The 20,710-nt window shown below is 44.1% G+C and overlaps 1 protein-coding gene across 1 annotated transcript in view; it reads left to right on the top strand.

The window, feature by feature from the left end:
- Positions 1 to 20,710, top strand: part of HSPA12A (heat shock protein family A (Hsp70) member 12A) — a 178,037-nt gene that overhangs the window by 5,868 nt on the left and 151,459 nt on the right. The window contains exon 2 of the mRNA XM_027960462.2: positions 8,593 to 8,680. Coding sequence (XP_027816263.1) covers positions 8,593 to 8,680 — 88 coding nt within the window. The remainder of the gene's footprint in view (positions 1 to 8,592; positions 8,681 to 20,710) is intronic.

Raw genomic sequence — 20,710 nt, 5'->3', positions numbered from 1 at the left:
ATTGACGAGTATTTTCAACAGAATTGCTATGATTTAAATGTAAAAATCCATGTGACCTTCTTCCTGCTGTGCCCCAATCATAGTAAATAATGTCATTATTACCCAAGAAATTAAGGAAAAGGAAAATGTAGCATTTTTTGCAGTTTGGTGGTATTGTCTGAAAACCTTTATTTAGCTTTCTACCGGAATTCAGATGGAATTGAATTAAATAAGGGGACCCCCCCCCTTTAGAACAATATTAGTGACCTTTAAACCTTAACCATTTTCACAGAATTATAAAGTTGATGTGTTATTTCTCTCTTGCTTCCCAAGTGTAGCAGGAAGCTGGAGTCATAGTCATAAAGTGAGTGTTCAAAACTGGCATCCTGTCAAAGGCTGTTTTCGATTCAGCCTTCTGGTCATTTGTTCAAAGGGCTTTGACACAAGACCAAAAGATCCTGTTGGAGATGCTGCTGCTGGCAGTTTAATTGGTATTTTTCAGGGTGTAGACACACGATTTCTATATAGGCAGAATGAAACTGGAAACAGGGCAATTAATCCAGAGAGTTCAGACTGTAAGGAGAAAAGGAAAGAATTAGGCAAAAGAAATTCTTTTAAGCAAGCTATTTTGCCATTTTTAAATAGATACTTTTTAACTTTATAGAAATAGATACAACTTAAAGAGTATTTTTGTGACATAATTATGGGGCTCATAAAGCAAAATGAATGCATATAAAATATCCAACAAAGGCCAGGTTTTCTAATTTACTTTTTTCAATATAAAAGGAGCAAAATAAATGTAGTAATTGCATTTATTATGAACAAAGAAAAAGTTAAATGTATTTTCCACATAGGGGGCAGCAAAGAAGAGAGGAATCCTGGTTAAGAGGACCAGTTAGATGTTTTATCAAATTATAGCTAAAATGTTTTCTCTTATCACTGGCACAAGTATTGATTGGGTTTGTCTCTTGGCCCCTGAAAGTTGTGAGCCTGCCTATTTTGTTGTTGTACTTGAGTTAGAGCTAATATTAATTAATTGCTTGACTTTTGTAATTAAACATAAGAACCCAACTGAAGGGAATTTTTGCTTCCTAGAACATGTACTTTAATCTGCTTCAGAGGAATTATTTCATGTTAGCAAAATCAAAAGACTGTCCCTTTGTAATTGATCATTTCTACAGGCCTGGTCATGAATCTCATGGTAATGTTAAACCTTCAAAAAATTATTTGGGAGATTTGAAAAATTCACTTGTCAAAAATTTAGGATTTGACTCTTTACATTTATTATTGGCAAAATGCAGGATTGTTTGTTGTTCATGTTGTTTTCTCTTTTTATTCCTTGATTTGCCTTTTTTCTCATATTTGATAAGTTTGAGAATTTCTTTGACTATTAAAAAAAATACCAGCATAGATGTGATGAGAATTACTTCTTGAAGAATTGTGACTTGAGGGAATAAATTCCCATGAATTTTTAGTGAATAAAATAGGCAAATTCCTCAATATTGATTTAAGTACATCTCTTTCATATATGACAATCATATGTAAATTTTTATCATTGGTCTCCAAAGTTATTTAAGGAGACACTTGCAAATGATTCTCCAATGCAGATCTAATGTGTTAAATTCAATTCCTGTATAGTTTTTTTAAAAAAAACATATTTTATTGTATATTAGCAAGGGGTCATGGATCCTGTTTTTAATTAAGTAATATAATTATTACATTTTGTGATTGTGCATTCAGTACCTTAGGAGGATATCATAGAAAGGAAAGTAGTAATCATCAGAATCAGTTTTTTCAGAAAAGCAAATACTGTTTCCATTAATACTTGAAGGAGAGACATAGTACGGTGAAAAATTAAAATATTATCTCTTAAATGGAAGGAATTTTAGTACATCATTAGTGATGCCTATCTTTGTCTTGGGCTATAGTCAGCATAAGCATATTTTAAATGCTATACAATTGGGGAAAGAAGGAAAAGAAACATACGAGAGAATCTAACACAGTAATACTCGGACAAAAATAAAGAGCTGAGGTGTATTAGGGTGATTTTGTATGATGGTATTTGCATTTGAAATAAGTAATTGAGGCTAAAGTAAGGTTTGGAATAGAAGTATCAGGGTGCCCACTGGTGTCCATTTCTTTTTGTGTGCAGAGATGCGGCCGAAAGCAGGATTGAGAGTAATCCAGGGTTCACCCTCTCCTCGGCTCCCAGAAGGAGCTGCACTTGTTCAAAGGCTTCTGTTAGACTGTTGTAAGAATGTGAGTTGATTTATGACCAACAGAGTAACTTAATATGTCCCTGAACTTTTCTAAGGAAGCATCTCTCCCAAAGTTCACGGCCATATATTTGTATGACCTTTCTGGGAATTTGAAAATGAAGAAGATTGTGAAATGAACTCACGAGGCAGGGAATTTCACAGAGAAGAGCCATCTCGGTTAACTGTAGATGTCTGTACCTTCTAAAGAATTTTTCTACCTCTAAAATTTTAAAATTAGAGTCCCTGTTTGAGAGAACTAGTACTAGATTTCTTTTTGGGGGGTATAAAATTATTCCATGCCAGCCCTTACTAGAATTTTTATTCACTTGTGGATTTGACCTGAACTTTGGTTGCCTAATCATAACTGTTTTCTTTTCTTTATAGCCAAGCTGACAGGATATAAGGGAAAAATAAAATTTCTGTGCTTGTTCTGAGTATACAAAATCAAAGGCTGTCTTTTGTAGGGTAAGAATCAAAGAGTATGTTTTATAGCATAAGAACAAAAATAAAGCTTTTAATGTATAATATTTGAAATAGGTAAAGTAGTTATCAATTTATAAGCTTAGAATGAATATTGTCCTATGTGTCATTTATTACTTTACTGAAAACAGTCATTTTGAATTCTTAACTAAGACCATTGATAGAAAAATATAAACATACAGATATCCAATTAATTTTTTTTCTGTATATTTCTAATAAGCCTAATGTTAGAAAATTAGTTTTCTTTTTTGGAGGATAATTACAAATCTAAAAAAGCAAAAATGCAATCAAAATGAAGAATTCAAAAGTACAACTCTCTTTTCGTTTATATTTGCAATAGACTTTTTGTCTCCAAGTATTATTTGTCCTATGAGAACGAAAGGAATCACCACGCGTGTTTTTTTCTTAACTAGAAAGATAACCATTTTACCTTCCCCTGTGTTGCCTGGGTTTGATTGTGACTTACCAGGGGATGCCTTGAACTTTTCACACTCTTTTCCCAGCCCTGATGCTAAGATAAAAATATACTACCCTGCTTGACATAAAACCAGACCCTGGCTGGTGGACCAGAGACCATCATACACACACACACACACACGCACACACACACACGCCTATACCCTCTGTGGTAAAGGCTCAGCTGCCACCTCTGAGTCAGCCTACATGATTTTTATGTTTATGAGCAACTCACCTTGCTCTCCAAATTTAGACTTTAGGACTGTACACCTCACCCCATCCTATCTCATCCATTTTTGACAAAACACATAGCTAAAATTTTAGTGTTTTGTTTTTTTTTAATAAACTAGTCCCGTGGGTGCGTGATACTTGTTTTGATGACTAATGTGTGTCTATTTCAAGTAGATATTTTGTAACAAGCTATAACTCTGAAAGAATATGATGGGAGGAAAGGGGCCTGTATCAAACAAACTGGAGAAAACCAGTATGGGAGCACTTAGTGCTTTCTGACTTTTGAAAGGAAGGAAACTTTGCAGCAAGGAAATTGTAAGGCACAAGAAAAGTAGGCTCGAGCTTTTCATGGGGGAGGGGAGTGAAGTCCCTGCTTGTATAGCATCTGTGATGTCTTAGTCATGAAAAACTGCAGCTGAAGTGTCTCTCTGGATGATCCATGCATTGAACCAAGGGATAAAAGAGTAAAATCTTTTTCTTTCCTTAGCTGGTGGTTCTATATTAATTCAGGAACTATAAAGCAAGTTTCGAATTGACATCCTTTTCTAACTGGAAAGCAAGCATACCTTATATAGAGAATACAAACATTTCAACAGGTACTGTTACCCAACTGCCTGGTGTTAACTTTTTATTTAAGCACAAAGGGTCTTAACATTTCTGTGTGTTAACTTTTAGTGGATGTAATCCGTGAACACTGAGTAAATAAAGGGCTCAGGCTGAGAAGCCTGTGGCTTTCATTGCGAAAGTAAATTTACAGAATCTGATTATGAAGCATGTTAGGTCTTCCCTTTCAGAACAGTAAGCATGCACCGTTCATTGGATAGGTGTGCATAGACATAGAGATGATATAGCACCTTAAAATGCATTCTTTTTTCTTTTCTTTTTTTTTTTTTTTAACATGAGTCTGGGAATTCCCTGGCAGTCCAGTGGTTAGGACTCTGCACATTGACTGTAGAGGCCCAGGTTCCATCCCTGGTTGGGGAGTTAAGATCTCAGAAGCCGCATGGCACGGCTAAAAACAAAAGAAACAACCCCTGCCCAAACCAAAAAGCAAAACAAACAAGACATGCCAAACATCTCAACAAACTCTCTTTAGTATGAAGTTCAAACACATGTAACCCAAGGTTAAGTTCTACTTTGTAAAGTCAGGTGGTTTAACATATGCTATGAAGATCTACATGAGGAATAGGATGTGCAGCCCCGTTTTGTTGTCTCTGAACTTTGGAATTCTATGCAGACCTCTTGCAGGGAAGATGCAAAAGTGAAACCAGTCCTGGCTTCGGGCAGATTTTATATTCATTCCCTGATGATGTGCTGGTTTGGCTTATTTTCTTCCATTTCAAATATTCTTTCTCTTCCCCCTTCCAGAAATATGGTGAACCAGTGTCAATAGGGTCCATACAGGCTCCCGCTCCACGAGTTCACATAGAGGACGCCGGGCAGGGCATCAGCCGCAGGCCAGCCACCCTCCTACCCCACCCCACCCCCATCGTGAACGCCACCTTCCCAGCACTATTCTGCTCCTGCTATGCTTTACATATCTGGGATCTGGTCTTGGCCTCAGGGCCTTACTTAACTCAACCCACTTTTCCTCTTGTCTTGACTGCCTGTCTAATAGGGAGAGCAGCTAGAAATAACTGTGTGATCATGTTTAGTGTTCATCTCACTATTTGCCATGATAGGAATCATTCTCATAAACAGGTAAATCACAGAGCCGGGCAGAACGTCCACTCCCTCATTTTACAGATCTCTCTCCCCCCAAAAAGAAAAAGATCTTCCCTTATAATAAGCACATAGAAAAAAAAAATTCCTGTTGCTGATGAAAGATTGATTGATGAACGTAATTCTTTTTATGCAGGAATCAGTTTATTTAACGGGTTTAAACATAAAGAGTTTTCAAATTTTCTTCATCATATGTGTAGATAAAGGGAAAACACCTTTTATTATATATATAGTGTATTTTGGTATAATATATGTAATTGCCCTGGTATCATGTATATTCCGACAATATTTAAAAATTTAAAAAGTCTAAAATCCAAAATTCCAAGAAAAAAGTGTTGTACCTGTTTATAGTTATGAAGCTTGTACCACGACCTTTTAGAGGGTTTAGATGTAAAAAGTTCTATGGCTTTCTTCAGATTTATACTTTTAAAATGACCTTTTTATAGCCAAGCTCCCTATACTCTTTCAAGTAAGCAGGCAGATGTTTTTGCCTTTTTTTTTTTTTAAGTACAATAACAAGCATGTCTTCTGCCCTTCATCAGCTACAAAAAATATTTATGGCTCATCCAGTTGGAAGGTGATTCACCTGAAGCTTGGTTCCCAAATTAGTAACTTGGCAGCATCTCATTTAGCAAGTGGTGCTTCCCACCAACTGGGGGGAAAAATAACCCTCTCTCTCTCTCTCTTATTCAGATACAAACTTAAGCTTTCACTTGTCAGAGGAAAATGAAACCATCACAAACCACTGTTTATTTGGTTAGCAGCTTCATGCCTACGACAAAGTAATTTTTCCCCAGGTGAATTACTCCCTTACGTTGGTGCAGCAATGACTAATAAAGTTATTTATGAAAACTCCTTAAGTGTGTGGTCCCCGTTCCCACAGTGTGTCACTGCTGCCGCCAAGTGACAGTTCTGGAAAAAATCAGCAAATCTTAAGCAATTAGAAAATCGATTCCTCTTTCCAAGCGAAGGCCCCTGCTACCCCTAGACAGAGAGACTGTCTTCCTAGGTGACAGGAACTGAGGAAGAATGCTCTCCTCAATCAGCTCGGCCCACGTGGGCGTCACACCCCCCGGTGCCCCCCGCGCCGGAATTCAGGGCTTCTGAAAAAAGAAAGCCAGGGGTGAATCAGAAAACAGTTTCTTGGGCTTCAACGAATATATCCAGTATTCAGGTTGAGGCTGTTTTTAGCTCAATGTGGGTCATGTCCCACAGTCTCAGGCAAAATCATGCTTCGCTACAGGGAAGGGAAATTGTCCTACAGATCCACAGAGCGCACCCAAAACTTGTAACTTTCGCAACACGCCAGCGCGGGGAGGAGGCGGCGGGAACCTATGCAAAGATTGTTCTCTTGAGCAACCCCATTCTTGAACTGGGCTAAGAGCTTTTCAATTGCTGTGACATTTTCAGCCAGGGAAGTAGCAGTCGTTGCAGAGCCATGTTTTACGGGCAATTACTTTATATGATCAATGGAGCAATTCCCCTTCCAGAAAGGAACCAAAGCGATCAAGTTAAATCATTAAAGAGAGAAAGAGCGGGAGAAAAGGACTCGTCTCATTAGCAGGTGCGGGGCTGCGGGCTCCGCGGCGGCGGCGCACAATGTCGCTGGCCCTTTAAGACAATGGCCGTGCTTCCCCCACAGCCACCCCCCGCACCCCCTCCCCGGTCGCTGTTGACAGGTCTAAACCTCCCTAGCAGCCCATTGTGGCCGCAGTAGGAGGCACCTGCAGAAAATGTGCCAAAACCAGGCAGGGAGCGAGAGCTTTTCAATAAGCTCCGCAGCTGGAGGGACGAAGCAACACCAAACAAGCCGGCGCGGAGCAGGCACGTGATGGGGAAAAGGGTCACCGCCAGCCACCTCCTATTGGCTTCCTGCGCACCCGTCGGTTCAATTTGCTGACATCCACTAGCCGGCTTTTCTCTATTTGCTTAATATGCTGAGGTATTTAGCTTAAAAGCACTAAATGCTCCATCACGACGAGCTGCTCTCTCCCTTTCCCATTTACTGTTATTAAGGACATTTTCCCCCGTATTTTCTTTCGCTTTCCGCCCCAAAACTAAGATTGTTTTCTTTCACTCCTCTCTCATGACTACTTACAGGCATTCTCCACCACACGCTGCTGCTGCCCGCTTGATTTTACTCGTCTTTAATTCAGGGACAAGTAATACTGATGGTCTCTGCTGCCTTTCTAAAGCGCACGCATCCTGGCTGCCCTAAGCACAGGTCTGGACAGGGCAATTGCCTTTCAACTTAGACGTTTTTTGTGCATCTTCTGAGTACCTTCCCTGAGGGCTTCACGGTCAAGAATCTGCCTTCAGTGCAGAAGATGAAATGTGGGTTTGATCCCCCGGTCAGGAAGGTCCGCTGGAGGAGGAAGTGGCAACCCACTCCAGTATTCTTGCCTGCCAAATCCCATGGACAGAGGAATCTGGCAGGCCCCAGTACACCGGGGTGACAAAAGAGTTGCACTCGACTGAAGGACTAAACAGCAAACAGCTGTGTACCTACCACTGTCCTTGGGGCTCTTGGAAACCCAGACATGAACAAGACCATGCTCCCCTTCTTGTACTGTTTAAGGATCCAGCAGAGAGACGAAGTGGCTGATACAGCCACATTTGTTTAGCACCCATGCACTTTTCTGTATAGTACTGGGTTGGCCCAAAAGTTCGTTGGGATTTTTCCATAACATCTTAAGGAAAAAATCAACAACTCTGGGGCTAACTGGATACTTGCAGCCCTTTTGAGAATAGGCAGAAGCGGAAGTGGGGTAGGGAGGGATCTGGGAGGTGCTGGTGGTGCTGTGGCTTTGTGGAGCCTGGCTTGGGAGTCCAGAGGACAGATTGGCAATTTCAAATCTCCAAGATAAATGATAGATGAGTGAAGTCGCTCAGTCGGGTCTGACTCTTTGCGACTCCGTGGACTGTAGCCCGCCAGGCTCCTCTGTCCATGGGATTCTCCAGGCAAGAATACTGGAGTGGGTTGCTATATCCTTCTCCAGGGGATCTTCCCAACCCAGGGATCGAACTCGGGTCTCCAGCATTGCAGGCAGATGCTTTACCCTCTGAGCCACCAGGGAATCCCCAAATGATAGATGAGAACCTCGATTTTGGCAGCTCCTAAGCGTCCGGACTCCTTACTTTCATCCACCACTTTCCAGTTCTCATGATATTTCCATGTTGTTTTTTTTTCCCCTCACTTGAAGTAGTAAGGCATTATCTCTATCTTACAGATGAAAACATCTGAGATTCAGGGCAAAGCACCTTGCCCAGGGCCCCACAAGGAATAGGTGGTAAGTCAAAGGCCCACAGCAACTGCTCCCCTGCCCCCTCCCCCGCAAACGGTGGCTTCCCTTCTACCCTGGGCTGCCTCTCAGCCTGTCTGGCCCCCTGAGCACACAGTTTGAGAGCAGCCTGGAGGCACCCGAAGTGATGTGTTCACAGTGTAACTCTCTTCCCCCTCCTACAGATGGAGAGTGTTGGCGTATACAGATTCTGTGGGTGTACAGCAAAGAACAAAATGAAGTGTGATTCCAGGTGGGAGATGACCGCTTCAGGTAGGAAATGAGCTGATGTGTGTAAGTATCAAGCGCGTCTGAAGTGGTCACCCCCAGCACTCCATTCCTTTAGAGAGGGATGAGGTACTTGTGCATATGTGCACACGTCGTCCTAAGGTATTTGCTAAATCGTGGCTTGCTCAGAGTGGCTTGTTCAGAATCCCAACACGTGGTGAGAGGTATGAGAGAAAGAGGATCTCAGGCACTTGGCTCATGAAGTCATTTCCCACCTACCCGAAACCCAGGGTGGTCGGGGTCCACGCTCACAAGCACAGCTCGTGGAGCGGGACTTGACATCCATGTAGGCTGCCTGGCGTATGCCGGCCTCCTGCTCTCCAGGCACCGGGCTAAGGCAGGAAGAGATGGTCTCTCCCCTCAGCCAAGCTTGTTTATGCTTTAACACATCTCTCCTCTCAGAGGACTGGTCCTCTTCTTCTTCCCCAGTACACCACCCCCTCCCACCCCACCCAATTCTGGAGAAAACAAGCGGACTATTCATGTAACCAGAAAGAGTGAGCAGGGAAGGGGGGAGAGATGCCACCGACAAACTCCATTGAAAGCCGCTGGCTGTTCATTTACATTCACACTTTTAAAAAATGTTAACTAATGATGTTAAATGGTTTGCCAAAGGTCCTGGCAGGTCAGTTGTAGAAGTGTCATTTCTGCCTAATTAGGGCTCTTGTGGCTGCCCGGGGCCTCCCAGTGCAACTGGTGACAAGCCGGGAGCTGACAGCTTCAATTGATGCCAATAGGAAGGTTGGGCCGGTCATGTTTTCCAACTCAGCCAGGTGTTTGCTGAATGGGGGAGGGGGCCTGGAGAGATCTGAGCGCTTCTATGATCCTTTTTCTTTCAGGGCTCCCTCCCAAGTCCTTCCCCTTTGCCTGTCTTGTCTTGTGTCAAGGTCAAGAATGGGCTTTGCTAAATCAGCAGTTTGGGTTATCTCTGGGAGGTCATTAGCAATCCTCAGCCCAGACATTTCAAGTGGTCTCAGACCCCAGATGCTAGATATTTTTTTCTCCCTAAAAAATCAGAGGGTAGGGAAAGAAAAGTTTTAGGTGAAAAACAATAGTAGAAGAAAACAAAACAAAGCGAAAAAGACCCAGAAAGCTCTGCATAGCCATCAACGCATTAAGCTTCTGAAGACATTCATAATAATAAAATTCCTTGAGGAGAAAACAGCTAAAGCATCAGTGCTTTAATCAATGCCTTTAACCTTTCACTGAAGATAAGATAACAGCAAAAAACCCTAACATGTTCCACGGGATATAGAGAACCTGGCACATAGTAGGAGCTGAATAAATAATTTATTGTTTGATTTTTCAGGAGAAAAATCACTGAGAAGCAAAGAGTGATTGATAGAGATCCTGCTATTTCTCATGCTTACTTACATTGTTTCTACAGCGCTCTTTGAATTTATTAGTTGACTGTGAAATATGTACTAAGTTGATGTGCCACATGATGGGGTGATATGATTATCTTATTTTTTGTTTTTTCTTTCCTTTTTTTTTTTTTTTTTAACAACTTAAATCAAGCAAAATACCGCTGGTGCTGGGGCCCTGGGCTACAGCAACTATGACACAGAAAGGCCGTCCAGTAACAGTGATAGGACATCAGTGTCTAGAATTTGGAGTTGACACCCTGGCCGATTTGTGCCTGAATTCAACCTACTAGCACTTGAGTGTGTGCGCAGGCACGCACGTGTGCGCACGTACACACACACACACACACACGCTAACTGAGCCTATTAGCAGGCCTAGTAGACAAGGAATGACTGGATTAATACATGGGGTTTGGGGAGCAGTGCTGTGTTAAAGGGGAAAACGTGAACTGAAAAAAGCCATGCTTATGAAAATCTAAGACCAGACCCCAGGATTGCAGTTCTAAGAAGGAGATGGGAGATTCGGGTGATGGGTGTCTGAAACTTTAAGTTTGCAGCTTCCTTTCTTCACACAATGATGCCTTTCCCACCTGCTGCCCCTGTTTTCTCTAACGTGGGATAGTGAGAAGTAGGGCCAGAAAAAACAGACTGTCTATTGGTTTTATCAAGGAGTGTTGTGAAAATAAAGGAGACAGTGTACCGAGCACACCGAGGGCGATATCTAGCATATATCAGGTGCTGGATGGTGCTAAGTTCCCTCCCCGCTGTCCCAGGTTCTTCTCGGTTGGAGACCATGTGCTGTTCTGTGGTGTTAAGCTATTTTCTCAATACCCAGGACATATTTGAACAAAGAGAATTAATGGACTTGACTAATAGGCTGACCTCATGAATGGTGAATAAGCAGATTAATCTAGACATTTTCAACCAGTTTAGTTGCCTGTCTCACACTTTCCCTCCAGGGACCACCTTTGTCACTGAAAAAAGAAAAAGTGAAAGTGTTAGTCGCTCAGTTGTGTCTGACTCTCTGCAACCCCCATGGACTGTAGCCCGCCAGCCTCCTCCGTTCATGGAATTCTCCAGGCAAGAATACTGGAGGGGGTTGCCATGCCATCCTCCAGGGGATCTTCCCGACCTAGGGATCGAAGCCAGGTGTCCTGCATTGCAGGTGAATTTTTTTCCGCCTGAGCCATCAGGGAAGCCCCCTTTGTCACTAAATTCCCTGAAAAGATCCACTTTACGTTTTTGTCCGTCCATGTTGTGCCGCAGCACGTGCTCTTTTTCCTCTTCTTCAGCGGCTTCCTGTGTTTCCTCGTACTGCTTCTATCCTGGGATGTGGTTCCACTTCTGGCCCCAGTACTGACCCTTGTCTGTGCTTTGCCTCCCGCATCTGCCTCTGTCTCAAATCCTGATCTGCAAGACCGCTGTGGCTGGGTGTGTCCTCTGAGGCCAACTGATTGCTCTCTGGTTCTTAAGGAACGCTCAGGAAGCGGCCACTTAAGACTGGCCTTGTGGTTAGGAAGATGAGCATTTAAAAATCATTCTGTTGGATATTAGTGGTAAAGAAAACCTAATGCAGCCACTAAACCAGCATGGAACAAGAAGCCAATTAGTTACTAAAACTGAAACAGAGAAAACTCTTTTGAGAACTTGCCAACAGAGGAAAGAACATGTGAATTACAAGAAGTCCTCTGGCATTAATATCTCCCGACTGTATGCATGATAACTGATCATTACAGTGGCGGCCCTGGAAAACTGGAATTATGTTCAGCTGTATCTGGGGCTTCCCAAGTGGCACTAGTGGTAAGAACCCACCTGCCAATGCAGGAGACATAAGAGATGCAAGTTCAATCCCTGGGTCGGGAAGATCCCCTGGAGAAGGAAATGGCAACACACTCCAGTATTCTTGCCCACGAACAGAGAAGCCTGGTGGGCTACATTCCAAGGGAGTTGCAGAGAACTGAAGCAACTTAGCACACACAGATATTACCTAAGCCTTTCTGAAAGGCAAATCTGATTTTGTTTTTCCATTGTTTTCTTTGACCTTAAACTCTTACTCTGGTCATCCTGACGTACTGGCAGTTCTATCGACATTTCAGGATGTTTCAAGGCTCAGGGCCTTTGAACAGATTCTTCTTTATCCTTAGAATGCCTTTCTCCACCTTGTTTGCCTGTCAAACCACCTACTCACTGTGCCACCTCCTCCACCAAGCTTCTCCTGGCACCCCCATGTTAGATTGACCTTTCTCTCTTTTGTATCCCCCTGCAGAGTCTCACATTCTTCTCAGTAATCAGAGTGTAATCATGGTTCAGTTCAGTTTAGTTCAGTTGCTCAGTTGTGTCTGACTCTTTGCGACCCCATGAACTGCAGCATGCCAGGCCTCCCTGTCCATCACCAACTCCCGGAGTCCACCCAAACCCATGTCTATTGAGTTGGTGATGCCATCCAACCATCTCATCCTCTGTTGTCCCCTTCTCCTCCTGCCCTCAATCTTTCCCAGCATCAGGGTCTTTTCAAATGAGTCAGCTCTTCATACCAGGTGGCTAAAGTATTGGAGTTTCAGCTTCAACATCAGTCCTTCCTGTGAACACCCAGGACTGATCTCCTTTAGGATGGACTGGTTGGATCTCCTTGCAGTCCAAGGGACTTTCAAGAGTCTTCTCCAACACCACAGTTCAAAAGCATCATGGTACAAGGTCCCTTTTATTGAGGGCCTTCTGTTTGCCAGCCAAGGGTAAGTGCTTTTGCTGTTGTAGGTAGGTGCTCACTACTGATGAGGACACTCAAGGTGCATGTTTAAGGTGCGTGAAAGAGGACTGGAGCACGTGCACTAACCACCGTTCACCTAGAACCACCCACGTACGCTGCCTCCCATTATAAGTGGCTGCCATGCTGATAAGCCTGGGTGTGTGGTTTCAGTTTTCTCCTCTCTGGATGGTGAGGCCCTGGAGGGTGGTGACGCTGTTATTAAATCACTTGATGTTGTGGTGCTTAGCATAGGGCCAGCACATGGCAGAGACATGAGTTGTCTCCTGTGGTCTACCCAGGGCTTAATGAGAGCCTCTTTTAAGGAAGGAGTTCTAGGCTAGGCTGAAGGTGCTATAAGGTCAAGGAGGTTGGGGCCCTGAAGGCCAGCTTTGCCCAGGATCAGCCATGCACAGCAGTGTTCTTCGTGTCTGTCTACAGAGGACAAGGAATGAATAGTTGTTCTGTATTTCATGTTCTGTAAGGCTTCCTGAGAGAGCCCTGTTTTTCATGTGGAAATACCAAGTCATTTGGGCTTCTGCAGTGACTCAGCAATAAAGAATCTTCCTGCAGTGAAGGAGATGCAGGGGTTACGGGTTCGATCCCTGGATGGGGAAGATCCCCTGGAAGAGGGCATGGCAGCCCACTCCAGTATTCTTGCCTGGAAAATCCCATGGAAAATCCCATGGACCCTGGCTGGCTTCTGGGGTCCGTGGGGTCACAAAGAGTTGCACATGACTGAGCGAATGAGCATGCATGCACCAGGTCACTTGGCCAAGAATTTCTGCTTGTTTGAAGTCTTCAGAAAGGACTCCCCATTGAAGCACACCAAATTTAGAAATGGGCTTTCCTTTCACAAATATGTGCATGTAAGTTCTCATTCCTGCTCTTCATTCAATTTCTTTTTGCTTCTGTCATCTCTCCTGTCTTGAAAAGGGACTTTTTTAGACATACATGTAATACAATAATAAAAATGATACACCCAAGAAAAAGGACTAAAAGGGAACCAAGGCAAAGTCAAGGGTAAATGAGGTCACAGATGCATACCATGAGGTCCTGTGGATTTTGAAAGATGAGCCACAAACATGTGTCTCAGTGTCTGTGCATCAGCTGGAAGGGGAGGGGATGAAGCAGATCTCAGCTTGGCTTCCATTGTTTCTCCGTGGGATGCGGAGATATCAGGAACATGAGTTGAGTTTTCCAGGAAACTGTTTGCATGAGGAACTGGTCATCTCCCAGGAAACCCCAAAGGTAGGGCAGAGTGATGCTTCTCTCAGAAGAGAAGGTCATTTTGAATATGTCATGATGTCACTCAGGCTTCCCTGGTGGCTGAGACAGTAAAGTCTCTGCCTGCAATACAGGAGACCCTGGCCCAGGAAGATCCCCTGGAGAAGGACATGGCAACCCACTCCAGTACTCTTGCTTGGAAAATTCCATGGATGGAGGAGCCTGGTGGGCTACAGTCCATGGAGTTGCAAAGAGTCGGACATGACTGAGCGACTTCACTTTCTTTTCTTTTCTTTGATGTCACTCAGTCTGTCCCTCACCTGCCTATAGCTCAGGCTTGAGCAAATGACAGAAGCCCCTCGCTGTCCCATGTACCTCCCGTTCTGAGAGCAGGGGGGCGCCAGCCCAGCTGCTCACGGTGATGATCCAGCAACATGGTGGTGGCTCCAGTGATATGACGGCGACGGCAGCAGAGGCGGTGAGCCCGGCGCTGGCAGTGTTGGTGGCACTTGCGTGGGGGCGGTGGCACCAGCACTGGCGGTGGCGGTGGCACCAGCACGGGCAGCACCTGTGCCAGCAGGAGGTGGCACCACACCTTCCAAGTGGATGTAGCAACATCGCAGCGGCTTCAGGGGCCAGTCAGCTTCAGCCAAGGTCGGGGGCGGGGGGGGGTGGCTGGCCACGGCCCAGAGTGGCTCTGCCTCCCGTGATGAGGGCCCTGCAGCAGCTCCATGGGAGACAAACGCCTGGACAACAGAGAGGAGGCCCATCCAAGGAGGCATTTGAGGCTCCCCTGGAGGAAGACTTAGGGGCTTCCCAGGTGGCTCAGATGGGAAAGTGTCTGCCTGCAATGTGGGAGACCTGGGTTCGATCCCTGGGTTAGGAAGATCCCCGGAGAAGGAAATGGCAACCGACTCCAGTACTCTTGCCTAGAAAACTCCATGGACCGAGAAGCCTGGTAGGCCATGGTCCGTGGAGTCACAAAGACGTGGACATGACTGAGTGACTTCAGTTCAGTTCAATTGGAGGAATACTCTTCCAGTAACAGGTGGGAATTGGAGCCGAAGAAATGCTGTTACATAACCCCATTTTTAGCCTTGGAATAGGATGATCCAGATACAGATGAGTGACGTTAACATATAGAGCATTTGTGAGATAAAAACAAAGCACTTGGTTAAGAAAAGCTCAGTTCTTCCTCAGGTGGGAGCTGAGCCCTCATTCATCCATTCACCCAGTGACTCAGCAGGCATCAGTGGAACCTTTGCTGGAGTCTGGACTCAGGTTCCAGGGGATCTGAACGGGCTTTGCCATGTGCTAGTCTGAGAAGGCTACATGATTCTCTACACCCCAGTTTCTCCATCTGTGACATGAACTATGAATGATATTACGTATTTGCCTCAGTAGCTTTGAAGAGAATCAGACGCACATGAAGTTTTTAGCAGAGTGCCTGGCACCCATTAAGCATCCAATAAGCATGAGCTGTGTGAGAGGTTGTGAGGTGTTCATCGTCCCTCATTAACTAAAGCTGTATTTGTCCATGTGAAATGCTGCATTACCATCATCTGGAAGGATGTGGCGCTCTGTTATCTGTGGCTGCTGCTTGGTAGAGAGTTTATGGGTGATTCAACTGACAAATTACTTCTGTTATCTGCCTTTCCCTGGTAGCTTTTTTCCTTGGTAGCTTAGTGACTTCCCTGGTGGCTGCCTGCAATGGTAAAGTGTCTGCCTGCAATGCGGGAGACCTGGGTTCGATCCCTAGGTTGGGAAGATCCCCTGGAGAAGGAAATGGCAACCCACTCCAGTACTCTAGCCTGGAAAATCCCATGGACAGAGGAGCCTAGTAGGCTACAGTCCATGGGGTCACAAAGAGTCTGACACAACTGAGCGACTTCACTTTCTTTCTAGTAGCTTAGCTGGTAAAGAATCTGCCTGCAAAGCAGGGGACCCTGGTTCAATTCCTGAGTTGGAAAGATCCCCTGGAGGAGGGCATGGCAGCCCACTCCAGTATTCTTGCCTGGAGAATCCTCACGGACAGAGAAGCCCGGTGGGCTGCAGTCCATAGGGTCACAAAGAGTCGGACACGACTGAGTGACTAAGCATGCGCCTATCTGCCTTTCAGGACTTTTCTGGAGCGCATGGACTATATATGGGATTTCCAACAGCAGGGAAAGAGATCCCAGCTAACCATCTCTTTGGCTAACCATCTCTTTGGCACATTACTCTGTTCCCTGATGCCTCTGTCCCCCACATGCTTGAACAGTTCCCATGAAGGGAGGTGTGGAGGTACTGAGGGCAACTTGTCCAATCTGCTGGCAACTCTGACTCTCAGAAGGTTCTCCCTCTCTCCACTCTCCCTTGACTACAGAATCTTCTGTTTACCCCCAGTGTCTTCAGCTTTTCTTCCTGGAATGTGGTTTTATAGTCTTTTGTCATTCTGAGATTCAGTTTGTTGATATGCTCCCCAACTTTAATGATGATATTTTTGAGCTACAATTCACATACCATACAATTCACTCATTTAAAGTGTACAGTTCAATGATTTTTAGTGTATCATGGAATTGTACAGCCATCACCAGATCAATTTTAGAGAACCGAGTCTCTCTCAACTCAGACTCTCAGACTGTCTGTTTGTAGTCTCTGATAGTTATATTTCTTGTTCGTTTGTTCATTTAATAAATACATGTTAAGCACTTCATCTATGCCAGGCACAGTGATAAATTCTGGGGAGACGAAGGTGATTGAAATTCTAGATGCTCCCTTCATGGAGCTGGTAATTCACCGAGTTCTTCAGACTGTAACCCTGTAGTGAAATAAACATGTCGTGATGAGCAGGTGTGCACAGCAAAGAGTTGGGGAAATGTCCCTAGGAGGTGACAGTTAAGCTGGAACTCGTAAATGTGTAGGAGATATTGGGGGTGGGAGGGCAGTGAACAATCCAGAAGGAGGAGCAGAGTCTTCTTGGAGACCACACCAAGCACCTAATTCCCTTTCCACGTTGAACCCTTAAATATTTGACTATAGCATCTTCTGGTTTATTCCCAGTGTCTTCAGCTTTTCTTCCTGGGATGTGATTTGACAGCCTTTTGTCGTTCTGAGATCCAGTTTGTTGATATGCCCCCTGCTTTAATAGTAACTTTATTGAGCTACAATTCACATACCATACAATTCTTTCATTTAAAGGGTACAGTTCAATGATTTTTAGTGTGTCATGGAATTGTACAGCCATCGCCAGATCAATTTTAAAACATTTTTATTACCCCCAAAAGGAATCTCCTATTCCCATAGCAGTCAGTCTCCATTCCCCCTCCCCAAACCCCCACCATGGGAAACACCAGTGGTTTTCTGATACTAAGAGTTGCCTATTCTGGATACTTCATATAAATGGAATCACACAGGATGTGGCATTTTGTAACTTGTTTTTTTCTCATTTAGTGCAATGTTTTTAAGGTTCATCCATATAGAGCAGATGCCAGTACTTGACTACTTTCTGTTGCTCAGTTATGGCATGGTATGGAGAAGCCACAGTTTGTTTATTCATTAGTCAGTCGGTGGGCATTTGAGTTGTTTCCACTTATTGGTTGTTATGAATAATGCTGATGTGAACATTTACATACATGTTTTTGTGCAGATGCATTTTTTACTTCTTTTGAGTATATACCTTGGAGTGGAATTTCTGGGTCACAGTAACTCTGTGTTTAACTTTTTGAAATACTGCCAGATTGTTTTCCAAAGCCACTGTACCATTTTATATCTCAACCAGCAGTGTATGAGGGTGCTTATTCCCCCACAACCTGGCCAACAGCTGTTAATCTGTCTTTCTGATTATAGTCTTTCTCCTGGGTGTAAAGTGATATGTCATTGTGTTTTGATTTGCTTTTCATGGATGCTTAATGATAGCATCTTCTCATTTGCTGATTGGTTATTTGTAAAATTTCTTTGGAAAAATGTCTATTCTTATCCTCTGCCCATTTTAACACTGGGTTATCTTTTTATTATTTATTTGTAAGTACTCTTTATATATTGTAGAAACAACTTCCTTACACCTGGCTCAGTAGTCCATGCATTCAATCCATAGGTCAGCCTCCTCTGAACTTACCAACTGAATTCATTAATCTTTGATCTGCTTCATTTCTATACAGCCTAATAATCCCATCAAAGAAGGAAACACATTGATCTGACAGAGCTTTTCCTCTATCAGTCCCCTGTGAGTGCTAGTGATCTTGGCTTTCTATGTGTTCATAAACCATACATCTCCTTTAACAGCTAATCCTGAATCTTTTCTCCCAAACTCACAAGCCAGTTATTGTTTCATTGTAAAAGAATTAACTTCAGATGAAAAAATAGAGAATCACAAAGAGTAAAGTCATACTTAAGTGTGGAGGGAAGACTAGAATCCATGGCATATGATGACCTATCCTGAGCCCCCTCCACTCATGATGGACAAAGTTCATGTGTGGATGGTGGCAGGAGCCAGTATGAGTGTGGGCAGAAACTCAGGAACTCCACATCCTTGGTAAACTTAGGTGGACAGCTTCCTGTACCCACAGTGAAATACTGGTGCTGTGTGTTATGCATAGTGACGCAGTTGCCAGAACAAACACCAGTGGATGGGAAGAACATGAATAGGGATCTTTTAACCCACAAATAGGAAAGGGAGTACGTCAAGGCTGTATATTGTCACCCTGCTTATTAACTTATATGCAGAGTACATCATGAGAAACGCTGGGCTGGTCCCATCACTTCATGGGAAGTAGATGGGGAAAGAGTGGAAACAGTGTCAGACTTTATTTTGGGGGGCTCCAAAATCAGTGTAGAGGGTGACTGCAGCCATGAAATTAAAAGACGCTTACTCCTTGGAAGGAAAGTTATGACCCACCTAAGTAGTATATTCAAAAGCAGAGACATTATTTTGCCAACAAAGGTCCATCTAGTCAAGTCTATGGTTTTTCCAGTAGTCATGTATGGATGTGAGAGTTGGACTCTGGAGAAAGCTGAGCGCTGAAGAACTGATGCTTTTGAACTGTGGTGTTGGAGAAGACTCTTGAGAGTTCCTTAGACTGTAAGAAGATCCAACCAGTCCATTCTAAAGGCGATCAGTCCTGGGTGTTCTTTGGAAGGAATGATGCTAAAGCTGAAACTCCAGTACTTTGGCCACCTCATGCCAAGAGCTGATTCATTGGAAAAGACTCTGATGCTGGGAGGGATTAGGGGCAGGAGGAGAAGGGGACGACAGAGGATGAGATGGCTAGATGTCCATCAGTGGACATGGGTTTGGGTGAACTCCGGGAGTTGGTGATGGACAGGGAGGCCTGGCGTGCTGCAATTCATGGGGTCACAAAGAGTCGGATATGACTGAGTGACTGAATTGAACTGAACTGAACCAACATCTGTGATTTCTTGTTATCTCATTTAATTCAGGTTTCTCTTTGACCTGAATTATCTGGATTTCACTAATTCAATAAGCATTTACTCACATTTTTTCCAGGCTCCAGGTAACTAGGGGCTTCCCTGGATTCTCAGATGGTAAAGAATCTGCCTGCAATGTGGGAGACCCAGGTTTGATCCCTGGGTCAGGAAGATGCCCTGGAAAAGGGAATGCCTACCCAGTCTAGTATTCTTGCCTGGAGAATTCCACAGACAGAGGAGACTGGCAGGCTATCATCAATGGGGTTGCAAAGAGTCGGGCATGACTAGGCGACTTACACACACACAGGTAGGCTCTGGAAATCCTGAGATATAACAGGCACAGAAAAGGTGGACAGGTCAATCCACTGTGGGTGCTGTGGTAGGATGTGACTAGTTATCCTGTCCCCTGAGGTCCCATGGGGTCAAGATGGCAAGTGACACAGATGAGCCAATGTGTAACTACAAAGCAGCCAACAGATATTTATTTAGCATCTATCCTAGACCTGAAAATACAGCAGTGAATAAGACATAGAAATTCCTGTCCTTGTGGAGCTTACATTCTTGTGTGTGTGTGTGTGTGTGTGTGTGTGTGTGTGTATACACAATTTGACAAATAAATGATAAATGGTACAGAGGAAAAATAAAGATGAATGGGGGGAGGGACTTCCCTGTTGGTCCAGTGGCTAAGACTTCATGCTCCCGATGCAGGGGGCCTGGGTTTGATCCCTGGTCAGAGAACTTGATCCCACATGCTGCAACCAAGAGTTTTTCATACCACCACTAAAAGATCCTGCATGCTACAATGAAGACCAGAGATCCCGTGTGCCACAACTAAGGCCCAGCCCAGCTAAATCAATAAATAAAAAATTTAAATAAAGTTTTAAAAATTTAAAAAGCTGAATGGAAGACAGGGAGTGATGGGGTTCGAGGTGAAAATAGGAAGTCCAGGGAGGCCTCACAAAGAAGGGGACACTTGCAGCACCCTGAGGAGAGTGGGTGATCAAGCCATGTGGATATCTGAAAAAGTGCGTCCTGGGTGGAGGAGCAGCTAGTGCAAAGGTCCTGAGGTAGGTGTTGCCTTGAGTGTTAGAGGTCCAGCAGCGAGGCCCCATAGCTGGGAGGTGAGGCCAGGGAGGGCCTCAGTCAGGGATTCCAGCTTTACCTCTGAGACAGGAAATAAGGGTCTTGAGTGGACATAATGGCATGATCTAACTTACATTTTTAAAGGAGCCCAGTGGTTGTGCTGAGAAGAGACTTTGATGGGGAATGGCCTAG

The sequence above is a fragment of the Ovis aries genome, chromosome 22 (genome assembly GCF_016772045.2).
Source record: "Ovis aries strain OAR_USU_Benz2616 breed Rambouillet chromosome 22, ARS-UI_Ramb_v3.0, whole genome shotgun sequence".
Taxonomy (NCBI): domain Eukaryota; kingdom Metazoa; phylum Chordata; class Mammalia; order Artiodactyla; family Bovidae; genus Ovis; species Ovis aries.
Note: the sequence above shows the minus strand (reverse complement) of the source record. Positions and strands in the feature narration are given on the sequence as shown.